Below are 22,515 nucleotides of genomic sequence, written 5' to 3' on the forward strand. Positions count from 1 at the left end.
AATCAGTTTAGAGTTACATCTAAACTGAGCCAACTTGGTCTTGGAAGCTGACTTGGTATAATTTAGTTAAACTCGAATTCATTTTATTTGAATTCAAGTTGGAAGATTTAATTTGTTTTCAAAATCAAATCAAACTCAAGTTAGTAAGTGTTTGGCTTAGTTTACTTGAATTCATAGCTTAAACCGGTGATTTTGTCTATTATTTAAGTAAAACAATATTGTTTTATCAATTAGTTATGAATTCAAACAATCAATTAAAATTATAAATTTGAACTGAACTGAATCAAATTATTTTTATTTAAAACTAAACTTAAGTCACTTTAATTTTTATTCAAGTCAAATTAGAGTTGACTGTATCCACCAATAATAAATAATCCTCTCTCTCTCTCTCCCTGCGTAGAGACATCTTATCATGGTGAGATATTGCCACATCTGTTTGCGATAAAGGAAGGTATTTTTATCAATTGAAGGAGTTTAAAATTTATTTACAAACCTTATAAGAGATGCCTTCGAGATTTACCTTACCCATGATTTAATTAGTTTTCCAAGAAGACTTGGGCGTCTCATGTGGTAAACTTAAGTTATTTACGTCCATCTCTTCACTCCTTTTCGTTGTCCCCACAGTGTTTTCAAAAGCACCGTCGCCTTTCTTGACGCTGACTGATGGACCTTCTTTCCTCCTTCAATTCCATGCAACGTATTAATCTTATTATTAATAAAACAATCAACCTCCATCTGCCCATCTCGTCTTATCTTTGAAAAGGAATCCTTTCTGTTCTTCTCCTTTAACTTAATAATTGCTCATCAAGTTTAAAGTTTAGAATTAGATTTGGTTACATGCATAACAGAAGCCTTCGGAGTCAACGATAAGAGCAGAAACAAGTCTTTGTTTCCTGTTGTCTTCAAATTCTTTCTTCTTACTTTTAACCACTTCACTCTCTTTGTGTTAAAAGTGTCGTTTCTCTCTCTCATTTGCTTGTCATTTTGCAGTTTGCGTTGAGGAACGAAGGAGGGAGAGGAGATAAGTTTTGTTGCAGAAGAAAAATGAGGCTTGGTCTTTTAACGACCGATGTTGTTTCTCTTTTTGTTTTGGGATTTTTGGTTCTCAACTGCTGTGTCAACTTTGGATCTCACGCTCAGCGTTTGCCTGATGAAGAAGGTAAGTTCACTGCAATAAATTCAGTTCTTATATATTTTGGCAAACGTGAAGTTTGATTTTGATTTCGTCTCTGTTTGTTTGGTGATGCTTGTGAAAGTGTGTTTTTTTGTTTGGTTGCCTAGAATTAGGAGATAGAAGAATTTCGTAGTCTTATATCTTCATTTCGTGTATAAATTTGAAGTTTGATCTTGATTTTGATTCGGAGTAACTGATTTTAGTTTCCGGGTATGTTTGTGTGAGTGTTTTTGTTCTGTCTCTCACTTTTGCTGTGAGAATTCTTCTCTTCGGTTGGAGAGAATCTAAAGAGATATTAAAACGAAAGGTTGAAGCTTTGAATTTGTTTAATTATATTAGACCTAGAAATAATCTCTTTTTCTTTCAGTAATCCAATATGATCGATTGTTTGATATACCTATAAATAAATCCACTAAATATTTGTGTGGGCATTATTAGTATGATAATGAAAGAAAGCAAACGTAGCTGTTAAAGAGATGAAATTTCAAACTAATCTTGCCTTCTTTCCCTTGATGAATATTTTATTCTGTGTGGGTTCACAGTGAGAACCTTGGTAACAGTGTAGATCGGAGACATTAATTTAATTCTGTGATATGCATTAATCATCCAAGAATTTTCACTTCCCACAATAAAAACAAAACCTATTCTCTGTCTTTCTTGCAAGTTGCAAGTGGGATTGTGATATGTTTCTGTAATGGTAAGAACATGACCTTTATCTAATTTCCCAACACAATAAAGCTCTGATTGATAATTAGGGATCTTCCTAACCCATGTGAAATTACTGATTTCTTCTCTGATTATGGAGAAACTTGCCATTTTTTGACACAGTTCTTTAGTTGGCAAAAAGTATAAACGGTATGTAGTAACCAAATCTAGCAAAAGTTTTATTATAATAATTGAGGCTGGAATTAATGAAGCATGACTGAGACACAAATTCATACTTGTTCATTGAGATGTGAAGATTTATGAAATTAATGAGTTGAAAGAGTACTCACCTTTTGACCATTTGCATTATCTTTGACATGGTGGAATATGAAACTGATTGCTTTAGCATTTCTGATTAGATTTAGTCTTGATTCATTTTTGTTCTAGTGCTCATGAATGAGTTGTTTCTCTGTGACAGTGAGCGCTCTCGAAGCAGTACTCTCGAAACTGCAGGTCAAAAATAAAAATGTATCCTCAACTTCCTGCAGTGACAGTGCATGGACTAACTATGATTCTTCAACTAGAAGCAATATCACCTGTGATTGTAATCATGACAATGTTTGTCATGTCACTCTTTTGTATGACCTTCTTCCCTTTAACAACTGTCTGTATATGCACAATTTATGTTATAGCATTTACTTAGCTTGTCGTTACAGTTAGTTCTGATTTTACTTAAAACAGAAACTGATATTATAATTTTAAAGTGAATTTTAGCAGTCCAGTTAGTACTTTGTAACATCCATTTTTTTGACAGCAGACATCAAGTTTTTTTGACTAATTTGTTATTGATAAGAAGTGTTGTGGCCTATCACATGAATTCTAATGCTTTTGATTTTCACTGTCAAGTTCTGGGCTTGTTCTGTTTACTACTTTCTACTTAAATGTTTCCTTGTTATTTTTGTTGTGATAGCTATATGAGGGGTCAAAATTTAGCTGGAGTTTTTCCAGAAGAATTTGCAAATCTTACTTTTTTGACACAAATGTAAGTGGGCGTTGCCTTTTTCTGCATTAGGATATCATTGTGCAATATTGGCACATTCTATCGAATGGTTCTCTAAATTTGAAGGCTAAGTGAAGTTGGTTTTGTCTAAACAGTGATCTTACCCAAAACTATATTAATGGAACAATCCCTGCAAGATTGGCTCAGCTCCAAAATCTTACCATTCTGTAAGTTGCTCTAAAGTTTTACCACTCTAAATAAGTTCCTTTCTGCTTTTGTTAATGTGGGTTTCAGAAATTCCTCACATTTTCTCACTGTGACTTTGAGTGCTTTTTTCAATTCCATTATTCCTTTAGTTATTGATGATTTAGATAACTTGTTGGTGGATTTATAACTCTATGTACATTGCAGGTCCCTTGTAGGAAACCGTATTGGCGGTTCACTTCCCTGGGAAATTGGTGACTTTCCTTCACTTGAGGAGTTGTAAGTTATTCATCAGACTCCATGCTTAAATGAAGTAAGAGTTACTTAAAACATCAATGTCAACTGTGTTTCAATTTTCAGGGTCTTGGAAGATAATGAATTTGTAGGACCTATTCCTGAAACCCTTGGAAATGTGAAGACCTTAAGGAGACTGTAAGACTTCTGTCCTTATCTTCCAATTTACCTTTTCTGAAGAATCAGGCAACTGCTGTTGGTGCTTCAGTTCAATTTTTAACCCACTGTGTACTCTTACAGTCTTCTTTCTTCAAACAATTTTACGGGATCAATACCAAAATCACTTGGCAAATTGACAAACTTACAAGATTTGTAAGTAATTTAGTGTGACATAAACGTATGAAATATTAGTGTTTAGAATTTCCTGATGAAAAAGCTTGATGCACTTTTGCAGTCGGGTAGATGGAATCAATCTGACAGGAAAGATACCTGATTTCATTGGAAATTGGATTAAAATGACCCGACTGTAAGTTTTTTACTTCCTTAATTTTACTTCTTTAAGAAAATGAATTTCTATTGTTTAGAACTTAATAGTTTTCTGAGTCAATTTGAATCTACTGCAGTGATATGCAGGGAAGCCCCTTCGAGGGACCTATTCCTTCCACTATATCACAGATGACAAGTTTAACAGCACTGTAAGCACTCGGTCCTGTGTAACAGTGACTACAATATTCAGTTTAGCAATCTTATTCGTCGTTATAAATAGAGAGTACTTTAACAATAGAATTATTGATAATTTCTGATGCTTGTTTTCATTTTCAGGAGGATTTCTGATCTGAAAGGATCAGGTTCTTCTATCCCAGATTTGCAGAAAATGACAAATATGGATAGATTGTGAGTTGACATTGACTTAATTTACTGCAATACAACATTCAATTTGGCCATCTTTTATCGCATTAACTTACCAATGGGTCAACTCTATTTCTGTGACCTAGGGTACTGAGAAATTGCTTGCTTAATGGTACAATCCCACCATATCTTGGGAGTATGTCAAAGTTAAAACTTCTGTAAGTTGCTAATCTTTTCTGTGGTGATAGATCGATATACGTTAAAAACTGCACCTTTTTATTTGGATAGGAAACAGTGTATAAGAAATGCTCTTCAGTTGATAGATTTGTTCGAAGGCACTTTGCCTTATTTATAACTGCATGGTCCACCTTTTTATTATTGTAGAGACTTGAGCTTCAAAAAATTAAATAAGTAAGAATATAATAGTAATAAAGTCAAAATTACCTCAGTAATATATTAATACTTAAGGTGAAATTAGTAATCAGATTGCATTTTATATTACCTACTACATCGTTGGTGATAATAGAAAATTACCAGAATCTTTTATTATTAACAACCAAACAAAGTAATGTTAATAATAAAAAATAAATTATTAGATTAATTTTTCAATATAGTGAACCAAACATCCTCTTAATATTAACTTGAAATAGACCAATTTTGTTTTGAAAAAATGTTATTTTGTGTCAAAATATCTTTTTGTATATTATTGTGTAACAAATCCTGTTATTTCTTGAAATTTAACAAAATGTGTTGTTTCGTAATAAATCATGTTATTACATGTGTTTTGACATAACTTTATTTGTTACATAGTTTGAGTTAGTTCGGGTAAGGTCAGGTCAACTTGAAAATATTTCGATTCGGTTTAAGATTGAAAAATTTTAACACGATTATATTTCGGATCGAGTTAGGATTTAGAGTCTTTGATCTTAAATTGACATGACACGAATATGATCTGATGACACGAACTATCAAGTCTATAAAAAATTGCACCTTTTTATTTGGATGGTAAACAATATTTAAGAAGATGCTCTCAGTTGATAGATTTGTTCGAAGACACTTTACCTTTTTTATAATTGCATGGTCCTCCTTTTTATTATTGCATGGTCCTCCTTTTTATTATTGTAGAGACTTGAGCTCCAACCAGTTGACTGGTCCAATTCCTGAAACACTTCAAAATTTGGATGCCCTAGATTTCGTGTAAGTCAATTAGAATATTTAGTGATTCCTTGTCTATAAGCACTTCAACATGTAGCACTTTCGCTAATTTACCAGTGGTTTGCATACATTTTTTTTTTTCATAGTTTCCTGGGCAACAACTTATTAACTGGAGCGGTTCACAGTTGGATACTAAATGATAACAAGAAGTGGTAAGTTTGCCATATTTATCTTACTGACACAAGACTTGAGGATGTCAATCATGATGGCTCATTCATTTTGAGAAATTTTTTTTATCGATTTTGCGGCATTGCAGGGATTTATCTTATAACAATTTTTCAAAGCCATTTACAGGTGGTTGTCAGCAGAGCCAAGTGTAAGAGACTTTTCTATATCAGTTACTTGTATCATTTGTCCATGTCTGTACAAATCTTCTTATTTTTAGTTATTACTATTAATTCTGTATTATGTCCTCTGTTGTATCTAAATCTTTCCTCTATCACTTCACAGTAATGTAATCTCCAGTCTTCCATCCTCCGTGAACAACTCGTAAGATTTTTCTTTTTCTTTTGCTTTTTTATGTTATCAGTAAGGTCATAACTTTCTTTCTTGTGTATATATAAAGACTAAAACATTAATGATTAACTCAATAAATTTTCAAATCATGGAAATTCTTGGTGCTTCATGAAGGACCTTCCCTGCCCCGGAAAAGCCACACGTAAGTATATACTTGTCAGTTTTATTTTTTCACCAAATTGCAATACCCACCTGATTTAAACTTAGCTATACTCACAGCAGAAGAATTTGTTCCTGCAGACTATTCCTTGTTTATTAATTGTGGAGGAGGTTCATTGAATTCTGGGGGCAATACCTATGAAGAGGACTATAACAAAGAAGGTCAATCAGTCTTTGCTCCAGTGGGAACACGGTGGGCTTATAGCAGCACTGGGATTTTTACAGGCAATGAGAGTCTTAATTACGTGGTATCGAGCCCGAGTGGTCTGAATGTGAGTGGTGAAGAATACTACAAAACAGCTCGCCTTTCGCCGCAATCACTCAGGTATTTTGGCCTGTGCATGCGACAAGGCAGTTACAATGTGAAACTCCACTTTGCTGAAATTATGTTCACGAATGATCAGACGTTCAGCAGTCTTGGAAAGCGAATATTTGACGTTTCTATCCAGGTAAACAAAAAGTGAATACTTAACGTTTTATACTTTTTAAAGATTTCATCAGCTTTTCAGAAGAAGAAGAATGTTAAAATTTTGGTTAATCTTGCAAAGTTCTAATGATATCAATTTGGCACAGGGGGAGGTGGTTTTAAGTGACTTCAACATTATGGAGGAAGCTGGAGGTGCCGGTAGAAACATCACGAGAGAATTTAAAAACGTCACTGTAAGTGGTAGCACTTTGGAGATCCACTTATACTGGAGAGGGAAAGGAACTAATGCCCTTCCTCAGAGAGGTGTTTATGGGCCACTTATTTCCGGAATTACAGTGACACCAAGTAATTGTTCCTCCAATATTAGGATTTTCCCTTTTTTTTCCTGCCAACTTGTCCTATAACTTCTTTATAATTACTTCTTGTAGACTTCAAAGTTGACACTGGGGGTTTATCAGTTGGAGCCACTGTTGGCATCGTACTTGCTTCCTGCCTAGTTCTCATACTGGTGGTGTTGGTCATTCTATGGAGGCTGGGTTACTTGTGGGCCAAAGACCCTGAAGACAAAGGTAATGTTTATAATTCAAAGCTATGTTTGCAGTAGTTAAAATATCTTTGCTTCATTCTTACATTAATATGCCCACAAAAGCTTCTCTTTTTCACTGATGGTTGGCTAAGTTTTAATTTCTTTTCCTGTTGCAGAACTCCGTGGTCTTGATCTTCAAACTGGTATTTTCACTCTAAGGCAAATTAAATCTGCTACCAATAATTTTGATCCTGCTAATAAGATTGGTGAAGGAGGATTTGGGCCTGTTTTCAAGGTAAAAATGGTTGTCATAACTTGCAGTTTTGAATGACAGTGGCAATTGCCAATGAATTACCATGTTTACATGGCTCTGACACTTCCAGGGTACATTGGCCGATGGTGCTGTAATTGCTGTGAAGCAGCTATCCTCCAAATCAAAGCAAGGAAATCGTGAATTTGTGACCGAGATAGGCATGATATCTGCTCTGCAGCACCCAAATCTTGTGAAGCTTTACGGCTGTTGTATCGAAGGAAAAGAGTTGTTGCTAATATATGAGTACATGGAAAACAATAGTCTTGCTCGTGCACTTTTTGGTAATTGGATCACTAACATTACATATACTTCTTAATTAACTTCTAGAATCAATCATGGCTGAACTCTTTTATATTTGCTCCTATGTTAGGTAAACCAGAACAACTGCTCAACTTGAACTGGGAAACGAGAATGAAGATATGCATAGGTATTGCTAAGGGATTAGCTTTTCTGCATGAGGAATCGAGGTTGAAAATTGTTCACAGAGACATAAAGGCTACCAATGTGTTGCTTGATAGGAATCTAAATGCAAAGATATCAGACTTCGGTCTAGCTAAGCTTGACGAAGAAGAGAACACCCATATTAGTACCCGTATAGCTGGAACAATGTAGGTCTCTTTTCCTTTTGAATAGAGTATCAATAAAAAAATTTTCAGCTGGCTTCAATATCTATTTCTTGTCCAGAGGGTACATGGCACCAGAATATGCAATGAGGGGCTATTTGACCGATAAAGCAGATGTTTACAGCTTTGGAGTTGTTGCTTTGGAGATTGTTAGTGGCAAGAGCAACACTAATTATAGGCCAAAGGAGGAGTTTGTTTACCTTCTCGATTGGGTAATCGACATTAACAACATTCATCACTCCATACAATTTAATAAAGTTACATTTGCAGTTCTTGCTTTGACATTTTTTCTATTCTTTTTGTATTGCAGGCATTGGTCCTACAAGAGCAAGGAAACCTTCTTGAACTTGTGGATCCATCTCTTGGTACAAAATTCTCCAAAAAAGAGGCAATGACCATGCTTAACATTGCACTTTTATGCACCAATCCATCTCCCACTCTCAGGCCATCCATGTCTTCTATTGTTAGCATGCTTGAAGGCAAAAGTGCAATCGAGGCACCTATCATTAAGCGCAACACTGACAACAATGACACAAGGTTCAAAGCATTAGAGATAATATCACAGAACAGCCAAAACCACTTCACAACCTTCTCACATGGTAGTCATGAAGGACCATGGCCAGGTTCCTCGACTTCTCTCCAAACCAGAGATGCATCCATAGAGGAGGATTCTTCATCAAGAAGGCTTCTTCAGTAATCTTTAATGGTCAATGGAAATTTGAGAAATGATGCTTTGAAAAATTTTTATTTAGAATTGTAAAGATGGGTGAGTTGAATTGTATTAGGAACTAGCGCTTATTTAAGAAAAACAAAAGATAAAAACACAAAATATACAATAAAGTAAAACTATTCTATTAATCAAAAGATTATAAGGATAAATTGAACAATTTGAGGAGTTCGGGGTCTCTCATTCTAGTTAGTTCAAGGAGTTTGGGATCTCTCATTTTTCAGTCATTCAACACATCGAAGATCTCCATAAATCAGTCAAGGTTGGTTGTTCAAATTACAAAACCCTAAAATATGTTATCCCCCTTCCTTTTTGAAACTTGATGTTGTTTTTATAATGAAGACTACCTTTGGATTGATGATAAGTGTTATAATTCTAACATTGTCCTCCCTTTCAAAATCATTTTGTCCTCAAGGTGAACATATATATATACACACACATAAAAAATTTTCTTTTCTTTTCCTTTTTTTGGTTACTTTTTCTTTTTGGGCAAAGGAGTATTTTTCACTTAAGTTTTAATTCAATCTCAAAATCATATCTACGACAGTTGAAAAACTCAAACTTTTATCTATGACTCAACTACTATTAAATTTTTCGGTCAGAAATAACAGTAAAATTATCATTTTTACTATTAACATTAAAAAGATATAAAATCTATTAAATTTTCCTCCGTAGGTTTTAAAAACTAACAATTTCACCTCATTAAAAGTTTTCAAAATATTTTCCCCCCAAACCTAGGGGTTCCACATTTTTTAAGCTGTAATCACTCGTTAGAACTTTTAAAAATAATAGTTTCACCCCATTTTGAACTTCACTTTTCAGCGTCCTCCTTTGTCTAAACCAACAATATACACTGGTGTGACAAAGAGATCTCAATCTCTTCATCCATGGTGCAAAGAAGAGATGTCTCTTCGTCTCACTGTGGTGCGACGAAGAGATCTCCATCTCTTCATCCACGGTGCGACAAAGAGATATTTCTTCATTTCATAGTGGTGCAATGAAAAGATTTTCATCTCTTTGTCATGTCATCTTTTTCCGTCAGCTCAAGAGAAGAGGAAGATTGAAGAGGACGCCGAAAAAGCTGTCAGAAGCTAAAGTTGGACCCTTCCATTCAAAACAAGTTAATGAGTCTAAGATATCCCATCTTGCGGTCATTTGAAACGCCAGAGACCTCTTTTAACTAATCAAAATTGGTTGTTTAAATTATAAAAGCTTAAAATATTTCTTCCCCCTTTCCCTTTAAAACTTAATATCCTTTTTATAATAAAGGTTGTTGTTAGATGAAGCACGAGTGTTTCAGTCCTAATAAATTGCATATGTGTAGCTCATACTATGAGGTTTATTGCTTTTTTTGGCAGATAGTGTTCATGAAAAGATTGTCAGAAAAGTTTGCTAATCAAAATTTGTAATAGAATAAGCCCTATTGATCTCTTTGTTATCTACCACTGGCATGTTCTTCACATCATCACAAATAAATTTTATCATTCAGGGTTTCAAATTTATTTATTTACTATATATTACAAGTATAAAGAATTTATAATTCGAATTGATGGGTCTATTGGCTCTCACTGAAAGATAGATAAACTCCTATATGAAGGGTGAATAGCTTATATAGGATAATTAAATAATAAACTTTATGTAATAAATTTAAAGAGTGACGGGAAAAGAGATAAGATAGCTCAATCAATTTAGAATAATTTAGAGTTTTTTTCTCAAATTTTCTACGTCAACTTCTTTTATAAATTGTTATATAGCTTTGGGAAAAGATTTATAAAAAGCTAAAATTGCCCAATGGTCAAATTTTCTTTAGCATCGAGGCTTGGAACGGGCTTCCTTTTTCCTTCAGTGGGCATTTGCTTTTTCATTGATTTCTTCTTAAAAATGTCCTAGAGACTAATGGCTGCTTGAATGACTTTGAGTTTTGCTTGAATGATTATCACTAACGAGCATGCAAGAATGATGAACGAGCCTTTGTGGCCTTGAAGTGAACGACATTTGTTGAACGATTTGCCTTTTGAGTAACGAGTTGGACTTTTGAGCAAGTGTTTGTTTAATGTGATCAAGTAGTGGTGAGCAAAATAACCAAATCAAAACCAGAACGTAAGCATTTGACTTTCGGTTTCGGTTTCTATTCAAAATCGAAAAAATTAGAGTAGATTCTAGGTAGTAATATGGTGGAACTGGCAGGTTTTGCGTCGGGGACAAGTTCCTACATTTTCCATATACATTTTCCATTTTCTAATTTCATTACTTTATACTTCCCAAATTTCTTTTCCTGAGCAATACTGTTCCCCCAATCTCTTTTGCTGTACGCCCTAATTTGGTTCCTCCTCCAAAGGCTTTAATTTGACCAGGTAAGTTTTCCTTTTCGTTTTAATTGAAAGTTAAAACCAACGGTTGGTGAGTCATGCTAGGTTTAGTATAGATAAACTCAAGAAATCATGTAAGGAAAGCACAGGTTTATTTAAAAGAAAGAGATACTTGAGTAGAAATAGAAAAGATAGAAGTGAAATCAGATCTAGGAAATGAATTAAAAATAGAGAAAGAAAGTAGCAGTGGTTGAAGCCAGTAGGAATTGAAGAAAAAGGGTATATGGTAGTGAAGAGAGAGACTAATTGAACAGAGAGAGAAAGAGAGACCTTGATTGTTGAAGCTGAAGAGAGAGACTGATTTGTTTCTTGTGATTTTGCAGTTAAGTATTTGGTGAAGTGAAAAAAGTGCTATAAGTTATATGTAACAGATTTTGGGTAGGAATTGGAATTTATGTTACCTTGTTTCCTTGATTTCTCCAGATTTGTCCATTCTGGTCACGACTTGAGTCTTCCCTTAGGCAAGTTAGCACATTTCGATTGTTTTTACAATAACCAAAACACTTTTGGAGTAGAGCAATCTTCTCTTTTTTAATTGATGTCAAGATAAGTAAAATGAGATTTACTGTAATTTATCAAACACTTCCATTTTGGAAAAGAAATTTAGGACTTGGACTAAATTCATTAAATGTTATAATGATCAATATGAATTTTAATACAAAGAACACAGTAGATTGAGAAAATTTAACATAAAGAATTAGAATCAAAATTGTTTGCATGGATCAATATATTGTTTGCATATTCACAAGTAGTTGTTAATAAGCCTCTGACTATATACACTTATGGGGGTAAATAAAAATGAAAAATTAGAATCAAAATTCGATGCCAGTGTTTATTTGCACAGAGAAAGAAGGTCGACCAACACTTGAAAGAGGGGCATCAATTCTCATCACTATCCCTGAGTTTCCAACATTTCCATTCCAGTTAGACCTACCAATCTGCATTGCAGTTGCAGTTGCAGTTGCAGTAATAGAATACAAGAAAATGAGTATGACTCATAATTCTACTACCAAGCAGAAATTCAAAGTTCAGACAATGTGTAACTTCATAATGTCTGACTTACCGAAACTGAGGCAAATGCAGAAGGATGTGTCATGCATGTGTAGCCATAGATAAGGCTCAGTTCCTCCTTCAAGGAATGAATAAGTTCTGCTTGAAACCCAGGATTACTTCCACCAAAAGTGGGGCAAAAACTGATCAGGGATTGAAAAAGCAATGGTAAGTATCATATAGTTGGAATAGCAAAAGGTGCAATCTGAAGACGATGAATAAATGGGAAACTAAAATGACCCAGATTCGACAGGTTTTCTAAGATACACATTTTTTTTTTTCTTCCATGGATGGGAAGAAGACAGGGTTTTGCAGCACCTTTTTTCTTTCCCTAGATAGGAAAACAATCAGGTTTGCAGCTTAAGACCAACTTGGTATTTAACTATTGTGATGTAGTTGCTTTTCTGTAAGTTCCTCAACAAAGCAAATATTATGACAAGGGCGGTGTTGCTAATTTCTTCTACAAACATCAGATATCCAAAAATCAAATAATTGGAAAATCACATTTTCATAACATAACTGAAAATGCATACCTGAATTGAATGGTCGGCCGCACCATAAGACCAGACCTCTTCCAAGCCAAAGCTTGTGCAAGACCCAATGTAAACGATTTGTCAGGCCATTGGACCATTGGGGTGACACGTGCTCCCCACTTACTCTGATAACATATTAGAAAGGTAAGAGTTTAATTTTAAAAAATCGAGGGTACCAAAAAGTTGATAAATTTTTTAAACTACACATAATTAAATGTCATTTTGGCTACTTTAATTCAAAATTTTTAACCTAACCATGCTCGAGAAGCTAAGTCTCATTTCTCCAGGATATTGACCCTGAGCTTGAAGAAGGCCCCCACAAAGTGGTAGAAAAGCACTAGTAGTTAGACCCTCACCAGAAACATAAGTTAACTGTCCATTTGGAAACTGCAAATCCACAAATGACTGCATGCAAAGAGAGAATAAGTTAGAGATACTTACATGATAAAGAGAAGAATAATAATAATTCTATCAGCAACGCATCATGTTTCAAATCAACCAGTTATTTCAATCTGTTCTATTTGTAATGTGTGCTTCCCTTCAAATAGATATTAATTGTCAAAACACGATAAGAAAGCTCATTCATTCAAATGCCAGATCTCAGCAGCATTAAAAAAGACAACCCGGTGTTCGTCCCACAATGGCAAAGCAGAAAAAGAGATCTCTCTTTTTTTTTTTTTTTAACTTTCATTTATTTTTCATTTTATTGAAAGGTTGAACACAACATCAAACCCACCTAGATGCTTCAGGACTGCTAACACTACACAAGAAGGGGCTCAACTAGCCTCATCATCGTTTTGTATATAAAAGTTCTGTGTATAATCAAGTGATGAGATTGAAGTTGCTAACATCTTATTTGGTATTTTCAAGCTGCATAAAAGCAAGCTGAGGTACAGTAATTCAGATATTATCAGGACAATTAAAGCAGTACGAAATTTTTTTATTAAAAAAAAAAAAGAGCACCAATGAACAAATGAAATGAAATCTCTGAACTAAAACCGTTTGACTGAAATTTTGAAGGAAACAAAGATGGGCCAAATGATTGAAACTGTTCAGTGATCCTGCTTTTCTACCATAGCCAACCACCTACTGTAGATGAGAACACTAAACAAACAAATGATGACTATCATATTACGAGGGCAGTCATATTCCTTTCAAGCAAGAAAAAGGTTTAGTTCTTAACCACCAAAACTCATGTTCGTAAACTAATTGTGAACATCATCGGTCACATTGTTTTACGAAAGAGAGAGGATGTGAACTTACACAAGCTAAAGGATTGAGACAGAGCATTGACATCAACAGCCACCTTCTATGCTTTGACCACAAAGCTGGACAAATAGAATGCATTCCATTCTGAAAACCAAAAAATAAAAAATAAAAATAAAACTTAAGACAATCTAGATATAATACTGTAGAAACATCTCAGTAAAAAGCTGTGGAAACCAAGTTGCATTAGCATCATGAAGTTGTAAAACAAATCACCAATATGAATATTAAATAAGTTAAGAAAAAAAGGTATGCAAACAATTATTTTCAATGGCACTAGAACCAATATATTAACAACAAAGCAACTCATGACAAGGCCCTGGAGATTCATAAAAATAAATGTATTCCCATATCGAAATCCTCAAATCAATTTTAAGGGAAAGAAATCAAAAAGAATTTCTTTACAGATATACATCAGAAAACAAAATCACCCTATCCGCTATGCTAATTTGTTTTGCTACCAAGTAGAATCTGTCTTGGTGGTTGTGTTAATTTTTTTGAATAATTTTAAGGTCTTTACAACAATGAAACTAAAAGCTTTAACAACGTCACCACTGTCATCGCTAATAATACAATTTTACACTGCTTTCCAAGTAACATTTAAAGATTGCATACCTTCCTGTCATATCCATACCAAAGCAAGTGTTGCTTTGACAAATGAACAGGCAAAAGAAGTGTTGAATCACGAACATAAAGTACTGGTCCAAGCTGAACAAGGAAAAGAGATGAGTTGTTATTCCCTGATGTGGAACAGCCATTTGATACCTCTATTCTCCATAAATCTCCCCTTGCAATGAGAGAACTTTCCAAGTCATGTGTTCGACTGTCATAAGTTGATGAAATATTTATGATCCCCTGTATCACAGAGAACATCTCCCTTTACTAAGCTAAACTTTGTAATGAAAGTCTTGTCTCTAATCAATAATTTGTACACAAGAATTAAGCAAGAACCACAAACATTTGAATAAGCACAAATCAAACAATTTTCCTATATGAAACCCAAGATACTTATGATGATAGTGAAAAAAAAAAAAAAAAGCAATAGAGAATCTGCCTGAGAAGCAAAAAAGATCCAAAAAACAAGTCCATTGATTCCATTATCAAGTCTAGTAGCTTCTCAGTGAGGGTTTCTTATCAATCATGGATGCACCCACCCCTTCTGCAAAAGAACTTTCTCCCATTCCAATATAAACATTAGAGTACCACTATATCAAACAAGCACAGATATACAAAAACAGTTTATGTGTGCCTACCTAGCTTAGTCAGTTGGATCTCCTGCGGATGCATAAGACCCTGATGAATTTGATTTAACACAATGGTCTAGCAAGATCAAATAACTATAGAACATATGAAAAGCATATTAACCATATACACATAAACCAATACAATACAACAATCCCACCAAAAAAAAAAAAAAAAAACACTATAAACCTCCATAAAATCACCTAAACTGCCTTCAGATAAAAAACTACCTGTGGCCTACCGAGATGTGCAGCTGACGGCAAATCAAGCCCACCCGTTTCTTCATCCACATTATTACTACCATCATTCTCTACGGCCCCAACACCTATCAGTCTCTCTCTTTCTTTTTCTCTAACTATAAAACTTTCCTCAACACTCAACCCCGCATCACTCCTCTTCAAACCACTATCAATCCCATTCAACTCCAGTCTAAACCCACTCTCCTCGTGCTTAAAAGGCACAGGCAACTGTCTATAAAATTGATAAACCAATACCTTCAAACACGCCCCAAAGTCAGCCCCAGCCTGCCCAATCCAGTGACCAATATCAAAAATGGCCAAAACGCCGTTAATATCGGGTTTGCTGACCGAAATAGCCAAATCTCTTTTGGTGGAACTCGCAATAGGAAACTCTAAATCGAAAAGTTTCGATTTTTTAAGGTCTGGCCACGAGAACGACGGCGGATTTGCAATGTGTGATTGAATTATACCAGTGAAACCTTGAACCAACCAGTCCGCCAGGTCTTGACCATGGCGCTGGACCTCCTCCCATACTTCAAACGACCTCTCTACTGACATCGAACCGATCAATTTTAGATTTACAAATCTTTCACTTGAATTTAGAATATTTGAGTATATAATTTTATAAACTAATTGCAGGCTTAGATTTAATAAGTGAAATTAGGGTTTTTTCTGTTAATCCGGAAAGTGAGACTATGAAAAAATCAGAAAGCTTTGTGGTGAGTAAAACTTCATTTGAAAAAGGAGATTGATTCAATCGTTGCCACGTGGATGATGCCATGATCATTAGAATGTGGATGAGATGAGATTTTCTTGACAGAAAATTAAAATATATTTGTCGAGTTACGCATAGTCAACTTATTCAACACGATAGATGCCTCTAAAAGTGTATTTTTCTGAGTTTCAAAAATTATTTGAATGATAAGAGAGAAAATTATATATAAAATAGAGTATAAATTTAAATTTTTTTAATAATATATTAAAATTAAAATTTTAATTTATTTAATAAAGCTAATTATTATACTTAGAGTTTATCCTATGAGTATAAAGTTATTATATTATCATTACTTTTTTAAATTATTATATTATCAGAATTAATAAAAGAAAAACAAATCTCTTTATATATAAAAATTACATTAACCTCTTCTTCTTCTCCCTTTATTTTTCTTCACGCTCTTTTAAATGTATTCTCACTTTAGGTAACGTATAGTTGACATTGATCCAACTTTCACATACATTTTTAGTGTCAATCTAATTATCTTCAACTTATTCTTGTACTGATCTTGTCTTTCTAATTCATTCCCTGCTAACCAAACCTCTGACAACTTATCCACACACGAATCTTCCTCTTTCCAACTCTATTTGATGTCAATTACAATTTTCAAAAACTCATTCCACCGATCTCACCCTTTCTCTTTCTATACAATGTTGAATTCGATGTCAATCAAAGGGATAGAAAATATTCTTGGTTGATGAAGATATTCTTCTTCTCTTATATTTAATTTGGGATAGAAAATATAATTTATGCCCCCTAAGGGTGAGGTGTTCTTACATTGTTGGGCCAACCATGGGGTGGGAAAAGTTATTTGCTATTAAAAAAATTGCCTTGCTTATAATGTTATCCCTCTTGGTTTTGTTTGGATTTTATTCGATCTTAATGTTGCACAAGAAAGTCAAAAAAAAGGGCTTGATGTCAATAGCCTTTATCTCTCAATGGCAATTTCATTAACATTCCCATTGGGGATATTTTTCAACAATATCATGGTGAAATTAACACTCAGGAATCAAAAATAACTCGTGTAAGTCGAAAAATTAGTAATTTGTTATAAAATAATGAAATAAATAACAAAGTAATTGAATTGTAGAAGTGAGAGTTATGATTTTATTAAACCAAACCCACGGCAAAAGAAAGAAGCAAGAAGAAAGCAATAAAGTGAATGAATTTCATAAGGGGAGGGGAGGGGAGGGGAAGGGGGGCGGTATTTATAGGAAATTTGTCGTCCCTCCAGCCACTAAAAATGGTTTCTTCCAAGCTAAGTTTCTAAGGCATTTAATGTCTTCCCATCTCTTTTGGCCAAAGTAAAAAATATGGGGTGGAAAAATCCACCATGCATAACACTCCCTCTTGGATTTCCATCACTAACAGATAATTATATTAACTTTGCTAAAGAAAAACCCAGTGGGATAAAAATCAAAAGAAAAACCTAGTGGGATAAAAATCAAAGCAAATGAACATAATTATTAAATGTCCTGTAAGTTGGCGTTGGATGTGTTTAAACTGCCTCATTAAAAACCTTACTAGGAAAACCCAGTGGGACAAAACTTAGTGAAGGAAAAAAGAGTACAGTACACCTTTTGTCTAATACTTCAAAATTTTGTCTGATGAATGCTCCCCCTGATGAATGTTTCCCCTCTTTGTAGTGGGATTAACTTGGTTGCTTGTTAAGCCGCCGCATACCAATGTTATACACTAATTTCTCAAATGTTGATGTCGGTAGTGTCTTAGTGAACAAATCTGCAAGATTCTCACTGGATCTGATTTGTTTGATATTAATCTTTTTACTCTGCTGGAGCTCATGAGTGTAAAAGAACTTCGATGAGATATGTTTGGTTTTGTCTCCTTTGATGTACCCACCTCTAATTTAGGCTATACATGTTGTATTGTCTTCATATAATATGGAAGGAGTGTCTATTGTGGAAGGAAGACTGCATGCATTTTGAATATGATGGATGACAGACCGTAACCATATACATTTTCGGTTGGCTTCATGGAGAGCTAAAATTTCTGAATGATTTGAAGAAGTTGCAACCAAGGTTTGCTTGGTGGAGCGTCATGATATACCTGTGTCATTATAAGTGAAAATATATCCCGTCTGAGAAAGGGTCTTATGGAGGTCAGAAAAATAACCAGCATCTGCATATCTAACCAAACTAGGATGTTTAGGGGATTTGACAGAATAGAATAATCTCAAATCTCTAGTTCCATATAGGTAATAGAGTACATGTTTGATTCCGTTTCAGTGACGACGAGTTGGTGCAGAGCTAAATCAGGCCAATAAATTAACTGCAAAGGATATATCCGGTCTCGTGCATTGGGCCAAATATAATAAGGCTCCAATGACATTAAGATATGATACTTCAAGACCAAATATCTTTTCATCTTCTTCTTTAGGACGAAATAGGTCTTTTTTTTTATCAAGAGACCGAACAACCATTGGGGTGCTCAAAGAATAACTCTTATCCATATTAAAGTGTTTTAATAATTTTTCAATATATGTTGATTGATGGATAAGTATCTCATTTGAATTATGTTCGATCTGCAAAGCGAGACAATATTTTGTTTTCCCCAAATCCTTCATTTCAAATTCTTTTTTCAGATATTCAGCAGTTTTTGAGAGCTCTTCAGGAATCTCAATTAAATTCATATCATCAACATAAACTGTTATAATGGCAAATCCCGATTCTGACCTTTTGATAAAGACACATGGGCATATAGGGTCATTCACATAGCCTTCTTTTTTCAAATATTCACTAAAGCGATTGTACCACATACGTTCAGATTGCTTTAATTCGTACAATGATCGTTGTAATTTAATTGAGTACATGCCTCTTGAATTGACCCTTTTTTGCTTCAGACAATTTGTATCCTTCAAGGAGTTTCATATAAATTTCAGTATCCAAATTTTCATACAAATAAGCAGTAACTACGTCTATTAGACGTATATCCAGTCTTTCAGAGACTGTTAAACTGATTAAATATCTGAATGTGATTATATCCATCACAAGTGTATATGTTTCATCAAAGTCTATACCGGGCCTTTAGGAAAAGCCTTGGGCTACAAGTCTGGCTTTATATCTAGCAATTTCATTTTTCTCATTTCTTTTTCTCACAAATACCCATTTATATCCAACGAGTTGTACGTCTTGATGTGTTGGAACTACAGACCCAAACACTTGACGTTTTGCTAGAGAAGCTAATTCTACTTGAATTGCTTCTTCCCATTTAGGGCAATCATGTCTTTGTTTACACTCAGCCATAGTACGTGGTTCAAAATCATCATCATTCAGAATTTCAGTAGCTACTGCAAATGAGAATATATCATCAATTATAATTGTTTCACGATTCCACATTTCTCGTGTATGAACATAATTTAAAGATATTTCAATATTTTTATTTTCTTGTTCTGCAAGATTTTGTACCACTTCAGGGGTTTGTGTCACTTCAGGGACTTGTGCCACTTCAGGGGTTTGAGTCTCTTCAAGGACCATGACCTCTTCTGAAAGAATATTTGTTTGATAATTTGCCTTTCTTTTTCGAGGAACAGTGTCCTTTGATCCAACAGGTTTACCATGCTTCCGGCGTGAGGTAGATGTATCAGTCACGGCTCGAATAGACTATTCAGCGGTCACATTGATTCTTGCTGGTGCATTAGCAGTTGGAACATGTGATCTTGTCACTTTTGTCGTATCTACAAATGCATTAGGCATTTGGTTGGCAATAATTTGTAAATGCACTATCCTCTGAACTTCAGTTTCACTTTGGGATGTGCGAGGATCTAAATGAGACATGGTAAGTACATACCAAGTAAGTTCATGCCTAACTTCAGGAGGCATTTTCTTTTCCCCTAAAGATGGGAAAATTGTCTCATCAAAGTGACAATCTATAAATCGTGCAGTAAAAAGATCTCCTATTAATGGTTTTAGGTACCTGATAATGGATAATGAATTATATCTAATATATATTTTCAAACGACGTTGGGGCCCCATTTTTGTGCGTTGAGGAGACGCAATAGGGACATATACAACACAACCAAATATTATCAAATGAGATACATTAGGTTGGTAATCAAGAACCAATTGTAAGAGAGAATATTGATAATAAGAAAAAGGTCGCAAGCAAATTAACGCTACGACATGTAATATAGCATGTCCCCACATAGAAGTAGGTAATTGACTTTTTAATAATAAAGTGCGTGCAATTACCTGGAATCGTTTGATAAGAGACTTAGCTAATTCATTCTGTGTGTGGACATGCGGGACTGGATGTTCAACTTCAATCCCCATAGACATGCAATAATCATCAAATGTTTTGGATGTAAATTCACCAGCATTATCTAACCGTATTGACTTGATCGAATTATCTGCGAAATGTGCTTTTAATTTGATAATTTGTGCTAACAGTTTAGCAAATGCAATATTTCGAGTAGGTAATAAACAAACATAAAACCATCGTGCAGATGCATCAATTAAGACCATAAAATATCGAAATGGCTTACTTGGTGGATGAATGGGTCCACATATATCCCCTTGAATCCTTTGCAGGAATGATGGGGATTCACCTCAAATTTTGGAAGGGGATGGTCTTATTACTAATTTGCCTTGAGAACAGACGGTGCAGAATTATTCACTGGACAATAAAATTTTATGATTCTGTAATATATGTCCATGTGAATTTTCAATAATCCTACGCATCATTGTAGATCCTGGGTGGCCTAAACGATCATGCCAAAGCATAATGCTTTTGGATCAACGAACTTCTGGTTCGATACTGCGTAGGTTTCAATTGTCTTTATGATTGTATAATACAATCCAGATGATAAAGTAAGCAATTTTTCTAGAATACGCCTTCTTTCGGAGGCATTACTAGTTATACAGATAAATTATGCACCATTTTCACTCATGGTTTCAAGATGATAATCATTTTTTCTTATATCTTTAAAACTCAATAGATTTCTTTTGGATCTATTTGAATATAATGCATCATTGATGTTTAATTTGGTCTCATTGTTTAACATAATTGTGGCTCTTCCGGAGCCTTCTATCAGATCAATTGATCCTGATATGGTATTTACTTTAGCTTCAATTAATGCTAAAGTTAAGAAAAAAATTTTTTCCTTGAGAATTGTGTGCGTTGTTGCACTATCCACCAAACACATATCTCCTACATCAGCGTTTGAAGTGAACGCTTCAATTTTGGAGTCCATTTCCTTTCATTTAAAAATTACGTTAGTTATAACGTACACAAAATATTGAAAGGAAGAAAATATGATACTGAAAGACAAAATAATATTTGACTCCAAAATAAATATATATGATAGACTTATAAAAATCTTGGGCATCTTTGTCACTATTCAAGTAACCCATATTGTTATTCTTTGAAAGAGGATTTGAAACATCAAGAATCATTAGATCAACAGGATCTAACTTATTAAAAATTTAATACTTATGGGTGTTTAATATAGATCCACCCAATGTTTGTGTTTACTACAGGTACACCACCAATGACATTTATAACCACACGTATTATTTTGTGGTTTATTCTGCATTACAACTACTTCTGGTAGTTGCGTTCACTTCAGGGAACGATATATAACAAGACTTTTCCGATATTGCTACTACAAGAACATAAAATAATATGTGGGGAATATTTTATCTTCCACATTCAGAAAAAGATTCTGAATATTGCAGAGTTATACTAAATATAGAGTCATTGGGAGTATTATTGAATCTGATGTTCAAATCTATCTTTCAAATTTCTCCACAAATTTAATGGATTTATCATTATATCCATATTTCGGCTTGCAATCCTTCAGGGATATGATGCCGAAAAATAATAGTCTTGTATTTGTCCTTCTGGGACATTTTATTTAGTTAGTTTTTCAAGGCTCATAAATTCTAGGTGGAGACTCATACAAAAAACCTATTTAATATTATCCATCCAATTTTAGGAACTTCAGGTTCAATTATTATCATATTTACAAAACTTCTGGTTTTATAGACAATATATATGAGTTAATTTTTGAAACTTCAGGTTCAAATATTATCTCATATTTACAAAATAGCTGATTTCGTAAGAGAAATATTGGGATTAATTTCGGAAGCTTCAGGTCCATATATTATCACATATTTACAAAACTTCTGGTTTTGTAATTAGTATTCAGAATATATTTTGGACTTCAAGTCCATATTTTTCACACTTTATGCAAACCTCAAGTTACAAACGTGATATTATTATTCTAAAATAAAAATTTTGATGAAACTTGGGACTTCCGGCCCATATATATGTATTCTCATGATTTTACAAACTTCAAGTTGTAAAACTTGAGACTTCAGGCCCATATATATATTCTCATGATTTTACGAGCTTCAGGTTGTAAATCGGATATAAATAAAAATAAAGATTCAAATAAATAAATATACAAAT

At 34.1% G+C, this 22,515-nt stretch overlaps 2 protein-coding genes across 3 annotated transcripts; one reads left to right on the forward strand and one right to left on the reverse strand.

Moving 5' to 3' along the window:
* The first annotated feature begins 741 nt into the window (after positions 1–741).
* On the forward strand, positions 742–8,669 carry LOC123202409 (probable LRR receptor-like serine/threonine-protein kinase At1g53430). 2 transcript variants are annotated; one of them, XM_044618337.1, is made up of 24 exons: positions 742–1,159; positions 2,298–2,457; positions 2,790–2,861; positions 2,975–3,046; positions 3,231–3,302; positions 3,384–3,455; positions 3,558–3,629; positions 3,712–3,783; positions 3,881–3,952; positions 4,080–4,151; positions 4,253–4,324; positions 5,232–5,303; positions 5,408–5,473; positions 5,578–5,637; positions 5,772–5,810; positions 5,930–5,979; positions 6,078–6,445; positions 6,570–6,768; positions 6,852–6,992; positions 7,126–7,244; positions 7,333–7,543; positions 7,633–7,870; positions 7,947–8,097; positions 8,196–8,669. In XM_044618337.1, exons 1-24 carry the CDS (start codon positions 1,045–1,047, stop codon positions 8,580–8,582), a joined length of 3,024 nt encoding a protein of 1,007 aa, XP_044474272.1. In that variant the 5' UTR covers positions 742–1,044; the 3' UTR covers positions 8,583–8,669. The 2 variants fall into 2 exon arrangements, with proteins under 2 accessions (XP_044474272.1, XP_044474274.1); XM_044618339.1 differs by lacking the exon at positions 2,298–2,457 and having other exon boundaries at positions 743–1,159.
* A 2,986-nt stretch (positions 8,670–11,655) lies between these two features.
* On the reverse strand, positions 11,656–16,003 carry LOC123201482. Its single transcript, XM_044617005.1, has 7 exons — positions 15,303–16,003; positions 14,446–14,685; positions 13,828–13,917; positions 12,820–12,969; positions 12,565–12,689; positions 12,045–12,174; positions 11,656–11,919 (listed from the first exon to the last, which is right to left on the reverse strand). Exons 1-7 carry the CDS (start codon positions 15,867–15,869, stop codon positions 11,794–11,796), a joined length of 1,428 nt encoding a protein of 475 aa, XP_044472940.1. The 5' UTR covers positions 15,870–16,003; the 3' UTR covers positions 11,656–11,793.
* Positions 16,004–22,515: the final 6,512 nt, after the last annotated feature.

The sequence above is a fragment of the Mangifera indica genome, chromosome 18 (assembly GCF_011075055.1).
Source record: "Mangifera indica cultivar Alphonso chromosome 18, CATAS_Mindica_2.1, whole genome shotgun sequence".
Classification (NCBI taxonomy): domain Eukaryota; kingdom Viridiplantae; phylum Streptophyta; class Magnoliopsida; order Sapindales; family Anacardiaceae; genus Mangifera; species Mangifera indica.

Excerpts from the sequence above, each read along its gene's own strand:
- LOC123202409 (XM_044618337.1), top strand. The coding sequence starts at position 1,045 with ATGAGGCTTGGTCTTTTAACGACCGATGTTGTTTCTCTTTTTGTTTTG. Across the intron at positions 2,862-2,974 it reads CTTACTTTTTTGACACAAAT|TGATCTTACCCAAAACTATA; the intron begins GTAAGTGGGCGT and ends TTGTCTAAACAG. Across the intron at positions 5,304-5,407 it reads TTGGATGCCCTAGATTTCGT|TTTCCTGGGCAACAACTTAT; the intron begins GTAAGTCAATTA and ends TTTTTTTCATAG.
- LOC123201482 (XM_044617005.1), bottom strand. The coding sequence starts at position 15,869 with ATGTCAGTAGAGAGGTCGTTTGAAGTATGGGAGGAGGTCCAGCGCCAT. Across the intron at positions 14,686-15,302 it reads CACATCTCGGTAGGCCACAG|GGGATCATAAATATTTCATC; the intron begins GTAGTTTTTTAT and ends TCTGTGATACAG. Across the intron at positions 13,918-14,445 it reads GGTATGGATATGACAGGAAG|AATGGAATGCATTCTATTTG; the intron begins GTATGCAATCTT and ends TTTGGTTTTCAG.